The 24,604-nt window shown below is 36.1% G+C and overlaps 1 protein-coding gene and 1 pseudogene across 1 annotated transcript; both read left to right on the forward strand.

Annotated features, from left to right (window-relative positions):
- Positions 1 to 10,661: 10,661 nt before the first annotated feature.
- LOC143621308 (phosphoribulokinase, chloroplastic-like) lies at positions 10,662 to 21,537 on the forward strand (annotated as a pseudogene).
- A 518-nt stretch (positions 21,538 to 22,055) lies between these two features.
- LOC143621309 (uncharacterized) lies at positions 22,056 to 23,018 on the forward strand. The gene has a single exon (XM_077092771.1). The coding sequence runs from the start codon at positions 22,056 to 22,058 to the stop codon at positions 23,016 to 23,018; it is 963 nt and encodes a 320-aa protein (XP_076948886.1).
- The last annotated feature ends 1,586 nt before the right edge of the window (positions 23,019 to 24,604 follow it).

A 24,604-nucleotide genomic window follows, 5' to 3' on the forward strand; every position in this document is an offset into this window, starting at 1 on the left:
AACATGACCATCCATTTGTGCAACAACAATATCATCAATTATCTGAATCAACTTGCTAATAATCTGGCTCATCCCTGAAGCCTGACATTCCAATGAAATATTTAAAACTTTTTCCTCGAGATGTTCTGTCCACTAAAATTACTTCATAATCAACATTATCATAAACGGTTCTGTGTTAGAAGCAATCCCATATACATCATAAACCCATCCATCACTTTCTCATCATAGTTTAAAACATTTTTACTCTGTACATACCCAAAACTATCATTAATGCAACTTTGTTCACAAACATTACTACTCTACCGATACCAATACAGTAAACCCGTACATCACTTGTTTTCTTACCAAAGTTCACATCCAAAATCCTTAAATGTTAACATTATTGTGGCTAACATTCATACCGTAATAAGCCTACTCTACTTGTTTTAGAGAATACCAACTTCTAAAAGTTTTATGCCAACCCTAATTATTTGTGTTGCTCAGCCTAAAAAGTTAAACAAATAAGCAATTTGGCAACCACATAGTTACTATAGAATGCAATTATTATGTTAAGTTCAGACCAACTGGTCATAATAAACTAAAGAAATAAGAAATTTAGCAAAACATAATTACTATAAAATGCAATTACTTATCTTACGAAGCCATAAATAATTACAATGCCACAGTTACAAATTCAATATCATAGTTAGGACATATAGGGTTTGAGGTACGGAGAAAACCTTTAGAGACAATCTTCATATGAGAGTATGTTGTTGCACCATAGATTGAAGAGGCCGAGGAGCGGCATATGTCGTACGTCGGCGGCGGAAATATCTTGAAATCGATTACTGAGATCGGTGTGTTGGATCGATGGTTGAAATTGGTCGGTCGACTGATCCTCTGCCCTTCGGGGGCTGTTGACGCCTGACGGAGGGATGATGCGAGGAAGAGAGTAAAGAGGTGGGAGATTTAGGGATTGGGTTTGTAGAGAGAATGCAAAGGTACGGTGGATATACACGCAACGTGGAAAGCTCCAAACTCTATGGTCCAGTAGCAAATATAACTGTCAACATTGGAGTTCGTATCCATTTGCAACGTGTGACAAAGTAATTGGCAGATGTCTTGAGCAGTGGTCATTTGTGAGTTAACCGTAACTTGCCTTTTAATATATATATATATATAATATGTGATTTTAAAAATTTGAAGAATCGATTAAAGAAAACTCATATATAAAAACATTAAAATTTAGTTTTGAATTCGCTTAGAAATATAATATTATATTATATGAAGACCCATATCCTTTTTTTTTCTCGTGATACAATTTTGGGTAAATATATTTAATTATCTTAGTTGCTGATTATAATTCCAAATATGAAAGTCATTTTTATAAATTATTATAAATTCATTTTTAAAGTGTACCATATTGAATTTCTTTGGTTTCCGTCAAGTCGAATAATAGATGGGTAATTATTTAGGAGTGAATATCCAACAAAACAAATTTAGAAACACAAATTTAGAATAAAGCGTTTGTGCGTACAAAGTTTGAAGTTGGTGATTGCATAGAAAGTTTATGGTATTTGAAAATAAAACATCAAGTTATATTTATTAACATGACCCAACTTAAAAAAAATAATTTTAATGTGTGTATTTGTAACATCCTGATTCTGATAAGATTAATAAAACAAGTTTCGTTTATTTAATAGTGTGTCGTGTATCAGTTTAGATAATAAACTATGAGAGGGTGGGCTTGGAATTTAAAAGATGGAATGGACCTTAGGTCCATGAGCTTAAGGTTATAAATACCCCTTAAACAATAAACCTTTCCATTTTTTTATCCATCTCTACATTATAGCCTACACCATCAAAAACACACACAAACACCATCTTGTATCCCGAACCAATATCCGAAGGCGAAAACCCGAGCTTATGGGTGCTGGAACGTCGTGACGAGCCAACCCTACATCAAGACCAGCTCGTGTTCTAAACCAACTCGTTTAAGGTACGTTTATAGTTAGAAATCGTCCGTTTAGGTTCGGTTTCGTTTAGGTAATCCTAGATCTGTATGAAAGTGATGAAAACGAAGCAAACGAACTAATCCACAGAGCAATCCATTAACATTTGATAGGTCAATCGATTGTTGTGATGAGGCGTATGTATATATCAATTAAAACACCCTTTAAACATGAATTTTTGGCCGATTGGACACTTAGGGTTTGTTGGCGCCAGTATTACGAGTCTACATATACGAAAATCGTGTTATTTGGTTGAGACTTGAGGTTAATTGCTGAATCCGTTGATGTTGACTGTGTTGATGTTCTTGATGATGTTGACTTTGACCTCTGAGTCAAAGTCTGGATAAGATTAATACAATTCGTTAAGATAAGGTAACGAATTAGTAAACCAATTCGTCAGGACAAGATAGCGAATTAGTTCCTCGGTTCGTTATGATCAGATAACAAATCAAGTGATTCGTTACTCACCTAATTCGTTATGTTAAGATAACGAATCAGGTCACGTCAAGATAACGAATTAGCTAACGAACTAATCTAACGAATCAGATCAAGTAAGATGACGAATCAGATAACGAATCAGGTGATTCGTTACTCGCCAATTCGCTAAGTTCTGATAACGAATTAGACCACGAATCAGGCTACGATCAGATAACGAATTAGGCTTAATTCGCTATAACAAATGGGTTAGAGAATAAAATAATAATTTAAAATCCTAATGGAAAATGTGTTAAGACAGCTCGAACCCCTTGGACCCTGTTAGGGGCTGTCGCCCCTAGACCCCGCTGCCAGAGGCGCTGCCCCCGGACCCCCCTTCGTTGGGGGTTATAAACAAACTTGAGACACGTTATGGGTGGCGATAGATAATTGATACGTGTAATTGTTATACAGTTAGTCGTGCTAGCTCAAGAAGGGAATAACCATTAACGAGGAACGTAACCGAGTTCATGTGAGTTTCTAGGCCCATTTCCTTGTTATGTTTTCGGGGCTGTGTGCATACTCGATGTGATAGTTAATACACTTACCTTAAATGATAAGTGTATGCCATGTATGATTTATATGTTAATTATGTATATCTTGAATGTGAACGAAAGCTTGTCGGTACGTGATCGATCTTCGGATATCGCACGTATTTACAAGGGAGGTATGTATGTAATGGATGAATGTGTATGATAGATATATGTACAACATATGAATATGTATGAATGAGTAAAGAATGTATATGTATGTTATGGGTATGTAAAGACAGAATGTACGAAGATGAAGAAATAAGGGATCAGACCCTAATAATATATGAGATAAAGAAGTAAAGAGGGATCGGACCCTACTAATATCTGAGATAGACAAGAAAGGGATCAGACCCTAATAATATATGAGATAGAAAAAGGAAAGAGGGATCAGACCCTAATAATATCTGATATAGATAAGAAAGGGATCTGACCCTAATAATATCTGAGATGAAAATGACAGTAAATATATAGTATGAAAGTAATAAAGTATGTACGTATGTATGAAATTATGTAATGAAAGTAAATACTAAAGTAATTATTATGTATCTTTGGATGCATAATTGAAGGTAAATGTATGTATTGTAAGATATGTGATTAACTAGAACTCACTAAGCGTAGCTGACTTTTAGTATGCACGCAGGTGAGTATGATGAGACAGCTGGCTTGAGCGGGGACACATGGCGGAAGAATAAGAGCCTGGCATCTAAAGACGCAAGTTGTTTTATGATTAATGTTTTGATTTTGAAAGACATGAATTTTTTTAAGACAAGTTATGAATTATTGTATAATATTTATGAAAGTTTTATATTCCGCTTAAAGTTTTAATTAACTATGATATTTAGAACTGTGTTTATGAGTAATCCAACGTCCAAAGTAGGGTACCGGTAACGGGGCCTTACAGTATTTTATGTAATATGTTTACTTATGAACCTTGTGTAGCATATGTAGTTAATTTTGTGTACTTTGTGGTTGAATAATTAATGTAACTTGGGTAATCGGTGTAGATTTCGGCAATTTATATCATTTGTGTATTGTGTAGTAACTTGGGTAATTTGTGTATTTGAGACAATTTTTGTAATTTATGTAGTTTTTGTAATTTGTATGATCTGAGTAATATATGTAATTTGTGTAGTTTAAGTAAATTATATAATTTTTAAATTTTGTTATTTTTTCTTAATATGTGTTATAAGATTATTATTAATTGTATAATTATAAACATACATCAAGTTTAATTTGTCTTTAAAAAAATAGCAAATCTAGTATCCTTTTGTTTAAGAGATTTATAATGTTTTATTTACAAATATATTTTTTTATTATTTAAAAATCCAGTCAAACTAAAAAATATATAATTTAAAAATTGTTGAAAAGTAAAATGATGTAAACTAGAGCTTTTCCAACCACACCGGAGGTGTGGTTAGAAAACCGCGCAAACCACCACTTAGAGCTCTGTGGTTTATAGATGTTTTCTAAAATTACGTGTTTTTTTGTCTTTTATCTAACCGTGGCTTATAGCTACATGTGGCATATGTGTCTTTTAAAAATACGTGTTTTTTTGTCTTTTAATTTTAATTATTTTGATTATTGTTTTTTATTTTGTTGGTTTATTAAAAAATTTTTATTGATTTTCTTTATCAAGAATTACAAAACTTATAATGAAGCAATGTAAATAAACGATATATATACACACACAACCATTACAACAAATTTGTATGATAATAACAAAATGTAGCTAAATGGCAGCGCCACTAGCGTGGTAACAGGTGATGCTTAAATCTTAAGATTATGTGACGATAAAAAACACAAAAACCACCACCATGTTCTGACCATTAAGCGAGCACATCGAGCATTAGGCGTGGTCTCGAGGACAATGACGACGTTGTAATAAAAACACAAAAACCACCACCATTACAACGAATTTGTACAAATAATAACAAAATGTGTGTGTGTGTGTATATATATATAAATGATAACGTCATCGTCGTGTTAACAAACGATAATTAAATCTTATGATTTACGTGACAATAAATAACACAAAAAAACCACCACCACATTCTGACCTTGTAGCAAGCACACCGGGCGTCAGGCGCGGTCGCGAGGACGACGATAGACCGGGATTTAGATGTAGGTTTGATAGCGACGAAGACAACAGTGACATTCGTGACACTGCCACTAAAATAATTTTTTGTTATTATTTGTACAAACTCGTTGTAATGGTTGTGTGTATGTATATATTGTTTATTTACATTGTTTCATTATAATTTTATAATTTTTGAAAAAGAAAATCAACAAAAAAATCTTTTTTAATAAAACAACAAAATAAAAAACAATAATTAAAATAAATAAAATTAAATTAAAAGTAAAATAAATTAAACACAAAAAGACAAAAAATAAACATCTTTTGATAAATACCATTATATCCAACGGAGAACACTATCCATGTCATATAAGGGGGTGTGAGATGTGGTTAGCAAGATCCGTAAACTATTGTCTTTTCTTTTAGGTATTTTTACCTTTATACCGATTTCTTAATATAATACTATTTTTTCTCTCTCATATTTAAATATTAAATTATAATTTAATCACAACCACACAATACCAAATATTTAATTAAATATATGGCTACAATTAGTTTTTAAAGTTATTAAAACTCAATTGGTTCTCAAAATATCATTTCATGGTATAAAAAAGCCATGGGATGAAACTAAATATTGTACACTGCATATTTTCTTTAGTTATTGAAGATTATTTTCTTTAGGAGATCAATTGTGACTTGTGAGTTGTAAATTGTAGGTGGGTTTGAGCTATGACATTAATCCTCATGATCTCATTAATATAACCAGTGCATGTGCTGGTAATTGGGTGAACATGAAACCCTATTTAAAATTATTTTCTATAATGGATTCGAAACATGACCCTAATAACTATTTGGGTTAACCGGCTTAACCCGAATGATACTTTTTGACTCTCTTCAACCCAATTTGAAGTAACTTATTCAGGTTTGGGTTGGGTCGGGTCAATAGGGTTCGGGTATTTGAACACCCCTAGTGGTAGTGGTAAGAGGGTGGTGGAGGTGATGTAAGGTGAAAGACAGGATGAAATGAAAAAGAGGGGCGATGAATGGAATGAATTTTGGGTATTTTAGAAGGAATGTAATGGACTAGGTAATAGATACTTCCATTCCAAGAACTAACCAAACACTTTTTTTTCTCATTCGTAATGAACCATTTCATTCCGTATTCCATTACTACATACCAAACACTACTTCAATTTTACACCATAAAATGTAGTGTTCAGTTACTTTGTGGTTATCCCATTTGTCTTCTTTCATTTTATATTTTGATACATGTGTTGAATATGGTTTTAGTTTGATATTAGAAAATAAAGAAACCTTTAGGGTATGTTTGGTTAGAGACAATGTAATGAAAGGTGAATAGAATGGAAAAATGAATGAAATGGACAAGAATGAATCATTATCATTCATTTGTATTGTTTGTTTAATCTATGCAAATAAAATGAATTATTAATTTATGTTGTTTGGTATCAAAAAAAATATAGGCATAAAACAGAAATAATAAAATCACTTCTATCTAAAAAAAAAACCTGCAATGGCGACAGTGGGGTGGTAGCTCCGACTACGAAAATGGTGGCGACGGTGGGGGTGGCAATCGGGCGGCAGAGGCGGTGGGGACGACAGTGGTAGCATTGGTTCCGACGGTGGTGGCGGTCAGGCAGCGACAATAGTGGTGGCAGTGATGGTCAGGGGCGATGGTGACAATGGTTACGGTGGTGGCGCCCGAGGGGGTGGTGGTTGTTGTTGTTGAAAAAATAGTGTGAAAGATGAATGAAATGAAAAAAAAAGATGAGATTGAATGGTTTTGATTAAATGAGATTCCATGTATAACGGATAATTCATTTTATTGACCAATGAAACACCATTTTTTTTATTTTCACGCAATAAATAATTTCATTTTCAAGTCATTTCTGCATATCATACGCTAGCTTAGATTTCCTCTTTTTACACACACCCTGTCACATCAAACGCCATTTTTGTTTTAAAACCCTTACGTGTCATGGTGGAGCCATGAATATTTTGAACTAGGTTCACAACTATTTGACATACGATTTATTTGGAGGTATTTGTATCGGTTCGGGTCAACAAAAATGACTTTTTATTGTTTGGGTTGGTCATTGAAACACGCCCAATTTAATTGATTTGATTCGGCTACTGTTGTGTTGGTTCTGATGTCAATTGTAATAAAGTTATACGTAATAATAAAATACCACTTAAACTAATCCATAGCAAATATTAATGCTATTGTTAGCAATACTAAACCAATTAATTCTAAGGTGCCAAATCTTATATCACCTTGTATACGAAGAAGCACGGATCTACATCTGAATAAGCTAGATCAATGGTTTCACAGAATACGAGTCAAGTAACGAGTAACACAGCAATTTGAGCGGCAATTCAACAAGTCCGGTGATGGAAACCTGCAAACTGAACACCGTGAGCTCGTTACGGGAAGGACAAGAGTGAGGGTCTTCCCGTAACCACCCTCCGACGTGAAAATAAGTACAATTCTTAGAGAGAGAAAATACTTTAAGTGATTGATGTAATATGTGAAACGTGAATGCCTACCTCATGATAATGGAGAGGGTATTTATAGCCGGTGGTTAGAGGAATATTATTTGTACAACTGTCCTCTTCTAGAAGATGCTCTTTGTAACAAACTGAACACGCGTCTGCACACGATAGGACGAGACAACTGGCCATGTGCAAGATTATAACAACCTTGCCAACTGTCCTCCCTTAATTGGTTGTTACATCACGTGTCTTTCAAGAAAGAATCTTCGCGTAAATATTCTAGAAGAAAGTTGGTTACAACTGATTTGCTGACGTCACTCTTCTGTCATCTCGCATGTGACGGGAACATCTTTCGGATGACCTTCGAAGGAGTTTTGAGTAATCTGCGGATAGTCTTTTAGAGTTTTTCATTAATCTTCCTCTGACTTGAGTAGGGCCAGCCTAAAGGTATGGTAGGGTAGTCGATGGCCACAGGTCCGAAACCCTGCTAGGCCCGATTTTTTTTTCCAGAAAAAGTTATTTGTATTTTTATGAAAAAAATATGTATAATCAATGTTTCAACATAAGTACATAACCACTAACTTGGTCTAGTGGTAAAAGGGTATGACATATACCCAAAAGGATGTGAGTTCTAGCATTATTTGAGACATTTTTTAAGTTTATTTTTATAGAAAAGTTTTTTACACAACTCAAATCATAATCAAGTAAACTCATTAAATTAAAATTTTTAAACCTAACAAAATGTTCCTTTTGCTTAAGGCCCAAATTTTTTTTCGCATTCGGCCTAAAATATTTTTTGCTTTATCGGAGCCGGCCTTGGACTTGAGTAATGCGGGTTATGGGAATGTTCTACAAGTGACTTTAGAGGAAGTCCTAATGACCCCGGATGATCCTTTATGGGTATTTGAATCATTTTACTACCTTACCTGTATAGCATAAAAGTGTCATATGCATGTGTACAAGTTTACAAGCTCGAACACAAGTGAATACAAGCACACGAGGTACAACAAATCAAAGTCTTTTTTTATATTTCAAAGGACTTAAAGACTCTGAAGTTTGAGTTGTACACTTATTAATTTAGACCATAACTTGAAGTTTGGAAATCAAAATCGAAAACACAAAACGAATTTAGATCATAAGCTCGATCCTTGTAACTTTCATTAGCTCGAAAAATTACAATGCATAAACTCTTAATGATATAACCCACAAGCTCGGGTATATATACTAGTTTAAACATGAAAACCTAATTAGAGTAGAATACAAACTCCTTATCATACTAAAATACTAATTAGTAAAAACATATTTAAACAATAATTAATAAATAAATTCCTTGTTGTCCAAGTCATTGGCTCGACTTGTTCACCAAGTAATTTATTCCATGTAAACTAAGTCACGTGCTCAACTTGATAAACAAGACACCAACTCATCATAGGCTCGATGAGTCGGCCCAACGGAAATTACGTCCAACAATCACCCCCCTAATTTCCGACTTGAAATAGGTGGTCTTTGACTTTGAACTTGTCTCCTTTGACGTGTTGTTTTAACCCATGATCTTGACCCTCTCGGCTTTCACAACCATCTCGGTCTTCATCAACTCGATCTTGATCTCCAGGAACTCATGTTGATCCATGACTGTGTTCTTTAGGCTCTGCCAAACTCGACTACCTCCGTGACCCTGTCCCCGACCATTCGCTCGGTCGTATGAACTCGCACATCCACTCCTTTGGTTGCGATATTGGTCAGCTAATCGAGCGAACACTCGTCTTACTTGATCTTTTGAAGTTTCCAAATCAAAAAAACGAGCACATCTTCAATTCAATATTTTGGTTAAAATATAACTCGTTCAACCCCTATAAAAACAAATTGAACCTGCTTGTCCAAATCCCTTGCTCCAGTCCGTTGGAACAATATGAACAAATCAGTCTGAACAACTTTTCAGAACCAAAGCCGCTAGCTCACAAAATAAATCAAACTTTGGTTAAAACCTAACACGTTTAACCCAATAGTATACGAACTTTGAATTGAACCAACTTGTCCAGCCTAAATAACAACTGAGCAATAACGGCTAAACCATCTTGTTTAACCCATAAAAATATCAAACCCACTTGTTTGTATTTTTTTCTTGAACCGTTCTTTAAACAAAAAAAACAAATTTCTTACTTATTGTTCCTTTTAATCGTAGCACAAGAAAAGATAAGAAACTCCTCTTGTTGACTTTTCTGATAAAACCCTTAGAAAACGTCATTGACTTTCGTAACCTTGGTAATCACAAAATCAAAACTCCACAAAACTAGGAAACCAACAAACATGCCAATTATCTTTCTGTTCCTCTTTGAATAAAGAAACCCACTCTATCGGATAATTGAACAAAAACCAGATCGTTGCAAACGAACACTTCTTAGCCAGCAGAACACTCCGTTCGGAAACCAACTTGTTTCGATATGCACCGATTGATAGCTTTTCCTCGAGCCACCGTCTTCCGCGATCACCGTACCGTTGATCCGCCTCACCGCCGATCAAAGTTAACTTGATTACCGATTTCTTGAACTTGGCTCTGATATCAATTGAAGTTTGGTAACCAGAATCGAAAACACAAAACGAATTTAGATCATAAGCTCGATCCTTGTAACTTTCATTAGCTCGAAAAATTACAATGCATAAACTCTTAATGATATAACCCACAAGCTCGGGTATATATACTAGTTTAAATATGAAAACCTAATTAGACTAGAATACAAACTCCTTATCATACTCAAATACTTATTAGTAAAAACATATTTAAACAATAATTAATAAATAAATTCCTTGTTGTCCAAGTCATTGGCTCGACTTGTTTACCAAGTAATTTATTCCATGTAAACCAAGTCACGTGCTCAACTTGATAAAGTAGACACCAACTCATCATAGGCTCGATGAGTCGGCCCAACGGAAATTACGTCCAACATAACTTTCCCTCAAATTTGCATAGTAGACATAAATGGTATAACTCCTTTATGGCTTTATCCTTTAAAAGAAGTCGAGCACACACAAATTTTGAAGTACACATTCTAAAGCTTCAGAAAACAAGAGAGAGAAACAATGGCAGTGTACACAGTCCAAACTCTCGAAACCCACATCAGATTCAACAAAAAACAGGTTTGTTTCTTCAGTAATAGTGGTAGAAACACCAGTAGTGTTAGGCTTAGAGGTGGCAATTATCACATGCTCAGGGGACACACTAGTGATTGGACTAGCAGCAGATTCTGGGTGTGGAAAGAGCACCTTCATGAGAAGGTTAACAAGTGTGTTTGGTGGTGCTGCGTCCCCACCAAAGGGTGCGAACCCGGACTCAAACACACTTATAAGTGACACGACCACTGTTATATGTCTAGATGATTATCATTCTTTGGATCGAAACGGAAGGAAAGAAAAGGGTGTGACTGCACTTGACCCACGAGCCAATGACTTTGATCTTATGTATGAACAAGTCAAGGCTCTTAAAGATGGTGTGGCTGTTGAGAAGCCTATTTATAACCATGTTTCTGGCCTTTTCGACCCTCCTGAGCTCATTAAACCACCCAAGATTCTTGTTATTGAAGGTTTGCATCCCATGTAAGCATCTTTTTTCATGCATTATATTGGTAAGATTCCAGTTAATTGTTAGTTTGTGTTAATGCAATTATGGGAGAAAAAAAAAACTGACAAAAGTGAAGCGAAATAAAGGACATAAATTGAACCATGCATGGATACCCTAGTGCAACTGTTTGTTGATCTTTGCTACATTTTAGTAAGATGGAGTTCTATTTTAGAATCTAAATGTGTAGGAAGCATGCATGTGATTTGCGTTTGTTTGGGGAGAAGATATCAAAGGTGGTTCATGTGGAAATTTGGCTTTTACTTTACGGTTCTAACCCTAAACACTAAATTATTGATTCCCCAAACTCACTTTAGCAAAAGAAGAACTAAATAAAGTACGCACACAGTACGACACCATTTTTTTTGGTCATTACTTCTCACTTGAGTAAATATCAGATACTAATAAGTCTAGCTTGGCTTTATTTTGGTAAGATTAACAAGTTTCAGGAAGATCATCACCACTAGATTTTTTTTTGGGTATTAACTAGCACGTGGCTGGTACTTCTAGGACGTTTTTGAAACTAATTTACTTCCAATAGGTTCGCTGTCTCTTGCCTAGTTCTCTTAGTCACACGGAATGGAAGTGGCAAGCCAGGAAAGGTTAACGTGACAAAGAAAATGCCGTGTGAGAACACCTCTTGGTACCACAAAACCAAGCCTGATTGGAAAGCTGCATCCCAATAGCCATCGTTTGAATGGAAGCTAAGAAGAAATCAAGACCCACACAAGAGCGAGAATCGGGAATGAAAAGAGCGGTGAATCGGGAGCATCGTCCCGTGTGTACACTGTACCTATAACAAAGTTACCCGTGGAGTCTGGAAGGTTGTGATATAGACAAACAATACATTTATCCTAGAAAATAGAAATGTTACTTCTAGAGCGATGCTTAGCATATGTGAATTTGAAAAGTATTTTAGAAACATAGAGTACTTGTCATAGAGAATCTAAAATAAAACGTGCTAATAATATATAATTAGTAAGCTAACGATAACAAAAAAAATTATGAAAAGTATACTAAGAATAGATCAAACATAATAGAGACCGGCACGAAGATAAGAAAGCAACAAGAAACACCACCAAAAGTAAAGATAGTCAAGCCCCTAACACCAAGCTAAAACAAATATATACAAACCCCCCTAAAACTCCATAACCTTAATCCTACATAACTATGAAGTGTATCTTCAAACATATGCTTAGAGAGGTGTAAGTCTAGCAAGTCATTCCTTATATGCTCATCCGAAGTTAGTTTATGTGTACTTTAATTTAATCATTCATCTTTCCACGATGAGTGTTTTCACGGCTATAACTAGTGTCGTCACGTGTCTCATTCTTCATATACTCAAATCATCTCAATATTGTCCTTGTCTATTATAAAATATTAGGCATCCTTAATATTTCTTGAAAAAAATCATTTCTTACCCAGTCTAGCCTTGTGTGCCCACACATCTACATCAGCACTGCCACCTCTAGCTTATGCACACATGTCTTCTTGATGGTCTAGTAATCTGTTTCGTATAACATAGCTGATATTCATCTACACTAAACTACCTTGATGCGACGGGTTGCGTCCTTATATCTTTTTGAATCACTATGAATAAACGATTCTGAATACTTGAACTTGATTGATTGTGAAATCACTTGGCATTCAATGGTGACTAGGGCATCCTCCAAGTCATTTGCACCATTGGTATCAAAATAAAGATAATCTTACATTGAATAATTCATAAATCTTTGTTGCTAAAATTGTTCGCCACTCCTCAATCTTCATATTCAGGCCTTTTTACTTTCCGCAACTAATATAATATCTTCAGCAAAAGCATACACCACGAAACCACATCCTACTGGTAACTTATGGTCAAAGATTTTCGGTTTTCATATTCTCTGTGATTTCTTTCTAGTAGATTAGAGATATTTGTTAAATTAAACTAAGTTTACACATATGCTTATAGTTAGAATTCGACTTACGATCACATATGTTTTTGAATATACGTAGGTTTGATAAGAGAATAAGAGACCTCCTGGACTTCAGTATTTACTTGGACATCAGTAACGAGGTTAAGTTTGCATAGAAACTTAGGTTTGAACCGCAAAACTGACAATTTACGTCCACACTAACAAGTGCTTATGCGGTTTTCGAAGTTTACAATTGAAATTAGTTATATATGTCTATTATATATTAACAGATAGACACATATGCGCACAACAAAACAGACTATAATATATAAGAATAAAAATTGTCCGAGCAAATGACTCTGCCTTTGAATTGTAGAGAGATATTGTAGAGAGGGGACACAGTCTGGAAAGCATTAAAGCTAGCATTGAGGCTAGAAAACCAGACTTTGAAGCTTATATCGGTAATCTTCTAAAACCATACTTCAGAATTTACATCTACCAAAAGTTATATTCTTGATTACATTTTGCAAGTTACACTACAAGAAATCTATCCTGACACGACCACCCCTATACCGACCACAATTGTAGTCGCTATAGAACACCTGTACCGACCACATGTGGTCAGGATAGGGTTTGACCATATTTCACTTATGACCAACCTTTTACCGACCACATGTGGTCGGGATAGAATTAGCGGGAATTTTGGCACCTCGTGAAAATTTATTCCGACCACATGTGGTCGGGAAAAAGTAAATCTCTTTTATTTTTGATTTTTTTTATTCTTTAGCCAGATGAAAATGTTATCACGACACATATACCGACCACATGTGGTCGGGATAGGGCTGATAATTTTTCTTTCTTTAACTTTATTTGCTATGAAACAGGATGACGTAGTTTGGGTAACCCTATACTGACCACATGTGGTCGGTATAGGTTGGCTTATTTTCAATTATAATTAATTTAAGTTAGCGGGAACACTATATTTATTGGCGCCATCTGAAAACTTTTTTCCCGACCACGTGTGGTCGGGATAGATTTTTTAATTTAATTTTGATTTTCATTTTTGGGCGCTATCGTCAAACTTTTTCCCGACCACATGTGGTCGGAATAGGTTGTTTTATTTTAATTTTGATTTTATTTTATCTTGAACTATTGAGAGCAAGAAACAATGTTGTTTGATAACTAGAATTTTTTTATTTTATTATATATATATAAATTAAATAAAATGACAACGTTTTAGAACCCCCCCCCCCCCGACGGCCGGTGACATGTTGTGGGAACAAATTCCTTTTATGTGTTTTAATTTACTTCTAGCAATTAAACGAAAAGACCACGTTCTAAATAGAGTATTATATATATATATGCCTATGAGTTATGTATACTCGTGTATATTTGTATGTCTATGACTATGAATGTATGTGTGTGTTGTGTGTATATGTCTATGTATGTGTTGTGTATCTATGTATTTGTGTATGTATGTATGTATGTATGTGTGTATGTGTGTATGTGTGTGTGTGTGTTTTGTGTGTATATGACTATGTATGTGTTGTGTATGTATGTATGTATGTGTTTATGTCTATGTATGTACATATGTGTGTGTGTATATGTGTGTTGTGTGTATATGACTATGTATGTGTTGTGTATGTATGTACGTACGTATGTATATGACTATGTCTATGTATGTATGTGTTGTGTATATATGATTATGTATGTATGCATGTCTATGTCTATGTTTATGTATGTATATGTATATGTCTATGTCTACGTATGTATGTTTGTGGGTGTATGTATGTTTGTGTTTGTGTATGTGTTGTGTATGTATGTACGTATGTATGTATATGTCTATGTCTATGTATGTATGTGTTGTGTATCTATGTATTTGTCTATGCATGTATGTGTTGTGTGTATAAGTCTATGTATGTGTAGGTGTTGTGTATGTATGTACGTATGTATGTATATGCCTATGTCTATGTATGTATATGTTGTGTATGTATGTATGTGTGTATGTATGTATGCGTGTGTGTTGTGTATATACCGACCACATGTGGTCAGGATAGGTTGGATTTATTTTTATTTTTAAATTAGCGGGATCACGAATTTTCTGGGCGCCAACTTGAAAATATTTTCACAAACCCTATGCTGACCACGTGTGGTCGGGATAGGGTTCATATGCCCTAATCAAAGTCCTCACCCCCTTCCTTCCTTCCTTCCCTATTTCTATCGTTTCACCTCTCCACTCACACCAAGTGTCATCACAGCCCTGCTTTCCCAACCATTGTCTCCTCCGCCGATTTCGATCACTTCGCACCATCCATCACTCCCCCCTCCCTCCACCTCTGCCCCCGTCCGATTCCGTTTGTAATCCGGCTGCCTCCGTCATCTCCTTCGTCCTTACAAGGTTGTATCCGATTCATGTATAAATTATGCTTACATAGTCCATATTCGATCGAAATTCTTGTCGGTTAGGCTAATTGTTTATCATTTATGGTATACTTGCTAGATCCCCAAAATTACCATATGTGTTACCATTATATTGAAAGCTAAACAAAGTCGAGATTTTATCATGTTTTGTTTGTTAATAATGTTTGATATTTTGACTGTGAATCTTCTAATTAACTGAAATTAGGGCTTGATTTGGGTCAGTTTAATATGTATCAGTTTGATGTGCTCAGTTCTTGACTTAGTTTGGAATGTTGCAACCTCCATATCCCTGTAATTATGGTCGACTCGTCTGTGAAGGAGCCAACCCCGAGCTAAGGTAAGTTCGTTTATTAGATGGTATGTGGAATAATTAGTGAAATTCAAAGGCTTATTTCAATAGTTGTGTTTTACTCATTGTTATTTCTTTCATGATGATTCAAGAGCTCTAAGAAAATTTCACGAAATTTAAAAACAGATGAAGAGATTTTCAAGGTTGGGTAAATCTAAAGGCTGCTGTTAATAAAGTGACAACAAAAGGATCTCGGAGATGAAAGGCTCATACGGCCCGCAAACTGCTACTCATTTGTTATCAGGTTCGGATGGAATTTTTTTTTATTGATTTTTAAAGACCGGTTTTTGTTTTATGCTACACCCATATGGTTTATTGTAGGGTGCAAACAAGCCGCGCCCAATCTCAAGCTCGGCTCATAACTTGGTTAAAGCGGTCAGGAGACTGTCCGGGTTGCATACATGTAGTATAGAAGGGTATGTTTTACATATGTTTCAAGTTTTTATAGTATAAACTTCATGATAAATGATTCTTCCTAACTTGATGTAATTGTTTATATTTGGTCTTTTGGCAGGAGCATAGATAAGGGTTTAGAAAGGTAAAGAGGAATCTGGTACCAAAAAAGGTCGTGGGCGCTGCGATTCAAGAAGTAACCTCATACCTTTTCTTTCAATTTTGTAAGTATTTAATTTCATTTGCTAGTTTACGCTTTTAGTTTTTTCCTGCCAAGTGAATATTTTTTGCTTTCTTAATGTATATATTTTGTTCATGTGTATGCACATATATTTGTATGTTGGTTAGTATTACGAACACGACTAGTTTGACCCGAAATGTGAATATATGTATGGGAATGCATGTATACGTACATATGTATATTGGACTTATAGGTTTGTATTAAGTATATTTGCATTTTTGTTAATATGTATTATATATTTATTGTATGTGTATGCGAATATGCATATATATGTTAATATTATGAACACGTCCCATTTGACCTGAAATGTTTTTTCCCTTTAATATAGGATACAATTCAAAACAAGCTCACTCAGATGCGAAGTGAAGCGGGTGATTTACCGGTTGATGAGGTCGGGTTTCTTAGAAGTTCACTTGGTTTACGCTATGTTTGGGAATGGGATATTCGGCAAAAGGTTAAAATACAACAGCAACATGGCGTGCATGTACAAACAACCAACACTATCACTTGAATCATCATGCAAGAACAATTAATGGAATTGTGCGCCGAGATTGTTGAAATTAAGTGAATAACAAAGGGTGGCCCGAGTCAAGATGATGAAGACACCAATATGATGAAGATATAGTGAGTTATTAGTTATGATATTGTGATGATTTTTATGACAATTATTTAAACCATTTAGTTTAACATTTTGTAATTTGACGTTTATGGTTTTATTTGTTAAAAAATGTCTAGAAATTTCGTGAACTGTATATTTACAATTGTCAATTACGTTTTAATTGGTAAAAAAACTAGAAAAATTATATATTTTTTTTAAATTTAAAATTACCTATACCGACCACATGTCGTCGGTAAAGGTATTTAAAAAAAATCTTATACCGACCACATGTTGTCCGTAAAAGTTTTTAATTTTTTATTTATTTTTAAATGAGAAAAAAACTGTGACAAAACTTTTTGCGACCACTTGTGGTCGGGAAATGTGTACTTATACCGACCGATTTTGTACCGACCACAAATTTGACTTATAGCGACCGTTTTGTACTGACCAACCTATACCGACCATATGTGGTCAGTAAAACCTGTGCCGACCAAATGTGGTCGGTAAAGGTGGTATGAACAGAGCAATTTTCTTGTAGTGTTATGTGATGAGATATGGTAAAACATACTGGTTAAACATGTTCGGTAATAGGTCGAAATAAATATGTTATTATGCACTAATCGAAATGCGTCAAACTAAAACACACTCCCTACTATAATAAATGATCTACAATTGTATAAATGAATAAGAGTTCAAACAACATTCAACTGATTTGACGCGATTTATATTTATGATATGTACTGTGGCATGATGATGGCGATATATGTAGACCCACAAAAGCAATATGCGGATGTAGTTATTGAAGTTTTGCCTACTCAGCTAATCCCTAAGACCACCCGTAATGGGTGCGTTATGGCTAGCTTTGAGGACGAAAACGCGGGGGGTACACCGCCCCCCCTGCGTTATGGTGAACTTGAAATGGCAAGCGTTGTATATACAACGCGGAGAATGGCACAAAATCCAAGGTGACCGTTTGAAAAATGACCGTTGGAAAATTAAAAAAAAAAATTTATTTCCTATATATTAAACCATTTCATCCCCAATCAAACCTTATTAAATTTATAAAAATTCTCTTTCAACTCTATAAAAATTCATTTACACCAAATTCACTATATATGGATCCTCCATCTATATATAAACAGTTTTTCGGGCCCGACCAACAAGCCGAGGACGTGGAGGAGGAACGGGCGGTTACGAGTGCGATTATGCTCGCGACACAGTATATGAGTTCCGTTACGGGTGCGATTAGCTCTCCACCCCCCGTTTCAACAAGAGCATATATCGAACGAGATCGTGCCGAAGCCAACAACCGGTTGATGGCGGATTACTTCTGCGACACGCCGAGATACAAGAACCCGAAGACCTTTAGGCGTCGTTTTCGGATGTCTAAAAATTTATTTATGCGCATCACCAATGATTTGGAGCGTGAGTTTGATTACTTTAAGCAAAAGCCTGACGCTCGAGGGACGCTAGGATTCACGGCTATTCAGAAGGTTACGTCAGCCGTGCGCGTGCTCGCCTACGGAAACACGACCGACATCAACGACGAGTATTTAAAGATGGCCGAAAAAACAACTCGGGACACCTTGGAGTATTTTTGTTACGGTACGTTTTGTTTTTGTTTTTTAAATAGTTTATCGCTTGTTTACTGTGATCATTTATTTTATAAAAATTTTGTAAAATATAAGAATATTTAAACTATATGGACCACATTATCTGAGAGAGCCCAACGTTAACGATCTACAACGTCTTTACGAGGCACATACAAGGGTACATGGTTTCCCCGGCATGATAGGAAGTGTAGATTGCATGCATTGGGAATGGGCTAATTGTCCAGCTGCATGGCGAGGTCAATTCACACGAGGTGACCAAAAGGGACCAACGGTCAGCCTTCAAGCGATCGCTTCATACGACCTTTGGATTTGGTCGGCATTCTTTGGTGTTCCCGGTTCTAACAATTACATAACCGTCTTAGAGCAGTCTCCTGTGATGGAGAGTTACATATCTGGGACCGTTCCCGTCGCTTCGTTTTGGGCTAACGATAACTTCTACAATCATGGGTACTATCTGGGTGATGGAATATATCCAGAGTTCACGATAATTGTTAAAACATTCAGAGTCCCGATGGATGAAAAAAGACAGTATTTTAAGAAAGTGCAAGAGTCTGCGATAAAGGATATCGAGAGGTGTTTTGGTGTTCTTCAACAACGATGACATTATGTTAAAAATCCTTGTCGTCTGTGGTCTTTAGAAAGAATGAGATGTGCTATGTATGCGTGTATCATAATGCATAACATGATCATCGAGGACGAGGGAAGAGCAATATGTCCAACTTTCATACCGGACCTGGATCCACCATGGACTCCGGCAAGTATGGAGCAACGGCTCGAAAACTCGGATTCCGTGCGGTCAAGAGAGATATATAACGCACTAAAGGAGGATTTGGTCCAACATCTTTGGATGTATCGGCCTCTGCCTGGTGAAAACGATGAGGAGGACGAGGACGACGACGATGATGAAGACAACGACGACGATAAAAACGACGATGAGGACGATGAGGAGGACGAGGACGACGACGAAGAGGGCGAAGACGACGATGACGACAACGACGAATAGTTTTTTTTATTTTTTCTTGTAATATTTATTTAATAAAATATTATTGTTTTTTGATTATTCTTATTAAAAATTTAAAAAAAAAACAAAAAGTGTAAAAGTGACTGGGCGCCACGTGGCGCATAACCCCTGGATGTGGAGAGTTATGACTACAGCCTGTTTTTGTACAAAACCATAACTCTGACCGGACGCCACGTGGCGCATAACCCCTGGATGTGGAGCTTTACGACTACACATGGTCTAATGACACTGAGGGGAAAGTGTTGAAAGTGAAGTTAATCGTGAAAGAAAGAGTTAAATACTTTAACCCGATTTACTTATTCGATGAAGGTTCCACAATTTCATGGATCCCATGTGGAAGAAAGCTCACTTGCTCCTATCCAGGAATCAAATTCGCCTATGGTCCGGACACTTATTTCGGTCATGAGGTAAGTCTGTACCATACACAACAAAACAATGTTGAAAGTGAATGGCGCAATTTTGAAAAATTTTAAAACAATATATACCATATTAAAGAACTCTATCTTGAGTTTGAAATAAATTTACTTCCAACAAGGATTATAATGATTAACATCAATAATTACAAAGAAACTTGCAAAAAGAAGAAAACACAACCGTCTTGAAATCTAACTACCATTGTCTCCTCATCATTAATATATTCATGTGTAACTAACACAAATGGTTACACATAACAAACGAACGAGAATCTCCTATTCCCTCTCTATCAATGGTAACTACCCAACAGTAGTAACTACACTCGTAAGTGGCAACTCCCAACCAACCTTTATTCCTTATAAGTACTAACCATTCCTTAATAGTTATTTTAGTTTCCACGAGCACTCAAATTACTACTTTGTTTCGATTCCCACTTATAGACCATTAAAACCGATAGTTATCCATTGTAATCTTGAATTTAACATGTTATGCCACAAAATCTAAAGAATTACCAAATTATTAACCAGACCTGCAAGTGTTTACAAACCAAATCTAGACTCTGAAACAAATTCACCAACACGATGAACCCTAGAACATGGGTCTGATAGAGAATCAAGATTGTAGCCACCGGACGAAGGTTTGATGTGTGTGTCGACGCGTATCAGTCTTTGAAGTCTGCAACAAAGGTTGAATATATACTCAAAATATTTTGGATCACACATTAGCAATTCTAAGTCCACTTCCGTGTGCAAGCTCAACCATTAGCTCCAAGTCCAATAACAACATGACAAATATATATATATATATATATATATATATATATATATATATATATATATATATATATATATATATAACAGCCATTAATTAGACAAGAAACATTTTTAATAAATATATATGTTGGATATTAAATTGATACTATATATTTTAACATGTTGAGTCTTTAGGTTTTGGATTTCGTATTTCTCGGATAACTTTCTGAAATGTGTAATGATTGAGTCAACTTTTTGATTAAAGTATTAATTTTGCTTCAAACAAAATCAATAATCAATTAAGACAAAAAGTGATTTTTCAAAAAGAAAGAAGTTCTTTTCTTTGAACTTGAATTATGAAATTCACGTTGGAATCAGACCAGATAAATCCTTTATAATGAACCATAGTGTTTGGGTTGTTAACATGCATTTATAACCAAATTGCTTTTAACATCCGGAAGAAACATAATCTTGTAGCAACTTTCGAGTCCAACTGCTGCCGAAGCACATTTGGCATTACGTCTCGGTTGTTACCAAGTCCTAACTTCCCTGGTAGCAACAATGGTACAGGATTTTTTCAAACAATCGTTGGGTTGAAGATCCGAGAATTATTTGAACAAATTTCAGCCGGTAAGGCCTTATAGTGTTGTGATTTCATAATCCATTTGTATTAATTGGAGATATGTAATATATATACATCAATTCACAGATGAAACCGTATCTAGCATCATTAAAATTGTTGTATTATTCTGGTCTTACACGCATAGATTTTAAACGGAGAAAACAGTTGCATGTGCCTATCGCGTTGCAAACTTTAGGTTTTATGAAATACAGATCGTTTGTTGCATGTTTTCAAGGGTTTTCCCTACCATATATTTTGGGAAATGATGACTTAAAAAGCATGACTGATGTCTGATGACCACTTGATTTGAGAAAGTACTCAATTACATGGTCGGTGAATGAAAACTTGACCCAAACTGGGAAGAATGCTAGCTCTTTCATGCAAGTAGTGTACAAAGCGTTAAGAAAGTTACAAGACTTGGGCGCGTTTGGTTTTCGGGTGTTTATTGGAATCGAAATGTGAATTCCATGTATTAATGTGTATGGTTGAGAAATGAATTAAAATTCTTCGCCCGTCCAACCCCTTCCGCCACCCTCCATCATGACCACCGTCACTGGAACTGTTGCTACCGTCAACGGTGGTGCAACTACTGGGGTGATGGTCGTGATGCCCAGTAGGTGGTTGTGGCAATGGTGCAGAAAGGTGGGGACGGGTCACTCGACTCGTTTCTGGCTAGACGTGTGGTTTGGAAAATTCACTTTGAAGGACATTTTCCCTAATCTTTATAAATTGGCGGTTAAGAAAACATGCATGGTTAGTGATTTGGTTTCCTCGTTTGGTTCGGGGCTAGTGTTTGCGGATATTGAATGGTCTAAATCCAACCTATCTCTTGAGGAGTCGTCCGACTTAAACGATCTCAAGGATATGGTTACGTTGTTTTCATTCAATGAAGGTAAGGAAGATGGGTGGCGTTGGACCGGTGACTCTTCGGGGAGGTTCACTGTTCAAGCGATGAGACGACTGATGGCAGACTCTATTCATGGAGACGATGTTCGGATTTGCGGGTGGGAAACTTGGGTTCCAATTAAAATAAATTGTTTTGTCTGGAGGCTGCTACAAAACAAGATCCCGGTCGCGCCCAATCTAATTGCTAGAGGGATGCCTTTGTTATCGAGCAATTGTCGGGTTTGTGCTTTGGAGGTTGAATCGACGAAACACGTTTTCTTGGATTGTTCCCGGGCTAAAGCGATCTGGAGGTTAACCTCGCTTTGGTGCGGATGGGATTTTACCGGTCTAGATTCTTTTGAGCATCTTCTGGGAGTTGTGGTGGAACTGCAAAGTAAGTCGAGAAGGCGCTTATTGTTGGCGATTATCTACTCGACTCTGTGGTTCATTTGGAAACAACGGGACGAGAAGGTGTTTAAGGCTCGGGCTATAACCATTGCCTTCACGGTTGAAGAAATTAAAAGAAGCTTATTTGGGTGGTTCAAACTTAGGACCAAGCATAAGGATGTCGATTGGAGTGTTTGGGCCGACTCCCCATTGTCTTGCGTTACTGCTTAAGTGACACATCATGTTATTCATCGTTGTTTTTTATTTTCAAAGTCTGTATCTTTTTTCCAGTTTTCCGCTGGAGGCATTTACGCCTTTTTTAATAAAATTCTACTCTTGCCGTGAAAAAAAAAGAAAAGAAAAGGAGAGTTAGGTCAGTGACAATGACTTTAGTGATATGACTCTAATTCCTTTATGATTGTTTATGTTACCTAGAGGTGGACAATAAAACCGGTTCCTACCCGTTTTTCGTAGGAACCGGTTCGGTTCCGTTTCAACCCGACGATCCGGGACCGGTTTGACATTTTTGGAGGTGGACCGGGTAGGAACTGGAACCGAACCGGAACCTGTTCTGGAACCGGTTCGACCGGAACCGGTTCTAGCCGTTGGAGTAGTTCTAGCCGTTGGGAAACGGTTTTATGGCCGTTTTTTGACCGTTGGGGTCAAAAATGGCCGTTTTTTGGCTCCCCAAACACCCCACTACTAGTATAAATAGGTATTTGGTGTAATGGGTTCATCACAACACTCAAAACGCAAACCCGAACGCAAAAAAATACAAAAAAACGCTATTACAACGTTCTGAGTTCTCTAATCTCTTGTTTTCTCTTCTTCTATATTCATATTTGTTGTTATGGCTGCCTCACAATCATCGGTTGGTCAAGGTTCCACCGCCGGACCAAGTTTCGTTCGTATTGTACCTCATAATCGTAATCAAGAGATTTGGTGCAATTGGGATTTGGTTGAATTGAGTTACCATTCATTGAAGGCTCGGTGCAAGTTTTGTGGGATTTATTTAAACCTACTTTCGAATTCAAATTTGAAGAAACACATCGAAAGACCGTATTACAGGGCGTTGAAACAGAACGTCGAGTCGCAACAAACGCAAATGGATAATGAAGGCGGAATATTTACATACCAAATTGATCGAGTTCAAGATCGTATGGCGAAGTTTGTGATTCAAGAAGCTTTGCCGTTTAGCCACTTCGACAACCCTCGCTTAACCGCCATGATTCGAGATACGCTTCAACCACAATACACTCGCGTAAGTCGTCATACTCTTAAACGTTATTGTTTAAAATTGTGGAAGAAGGCCAAAGAGGTACTAATTGCATATTTTGAAAATATAAATACGAGAATAAACTTAACTAGTGATGTTTGGTCGGCTTCACATGGTCTACCCGAATCTTATCTTTGTGTCACCGCTCATTGGGTAGACCCGTCATCGTGGGAAATGATGAAACGCACCATTGCTTTCGAACTCTTTGAGTATCAACATACGGGAGATAATTTGTTTGAAATTTTAGATTATGTTTTAAAAACTTATAAACTAGAAAATAAAATATTTTCAATTGCATTTGATAACGCGTCGAATAATACATCGGCGGTTGATAAATTAAAATTAAAATATACGCCGATTTGCAATGGTGTATTTTTTCACTCAAGGTGTGTTGCACATATCATTAATTTAATCGTGCAAGACGGACTTGCTTCGGATGAGGTTACATCGGTTATAAACGATTTTAGAGTAATGCTACATGAAGTTTTTAAGAAAAGTAAAAAAAGACAAATGGATTATAGAAAATTTTGTAAAGATACGG

Source organism: Bidens hawaiensis, unplaced genomic scaffold, assembly GCF_021521415.1.
Source record: "Bidens hawaiensis isolate Kalapana, Puna unplaced genomic scaffold, B.hawaiensis_p1.1 tig00002839_1, whole genome shotgun sequence".
Lineage (NCBI taxonomy): Eukaryota > Viridiplantae > Streptophyta > Magnoliopsida > Asterales > Asteraceae > Bidens > Bidens hawaiensis.

Coding starts and splice junctions, on each gene's coding strand:
- LOC143621309 (XM_077092771.1), top strand. CDS start 22,056: ATGACCACCGTCACTGGAACTGTTGCTACCGTCAACGGTGGTGCAACT.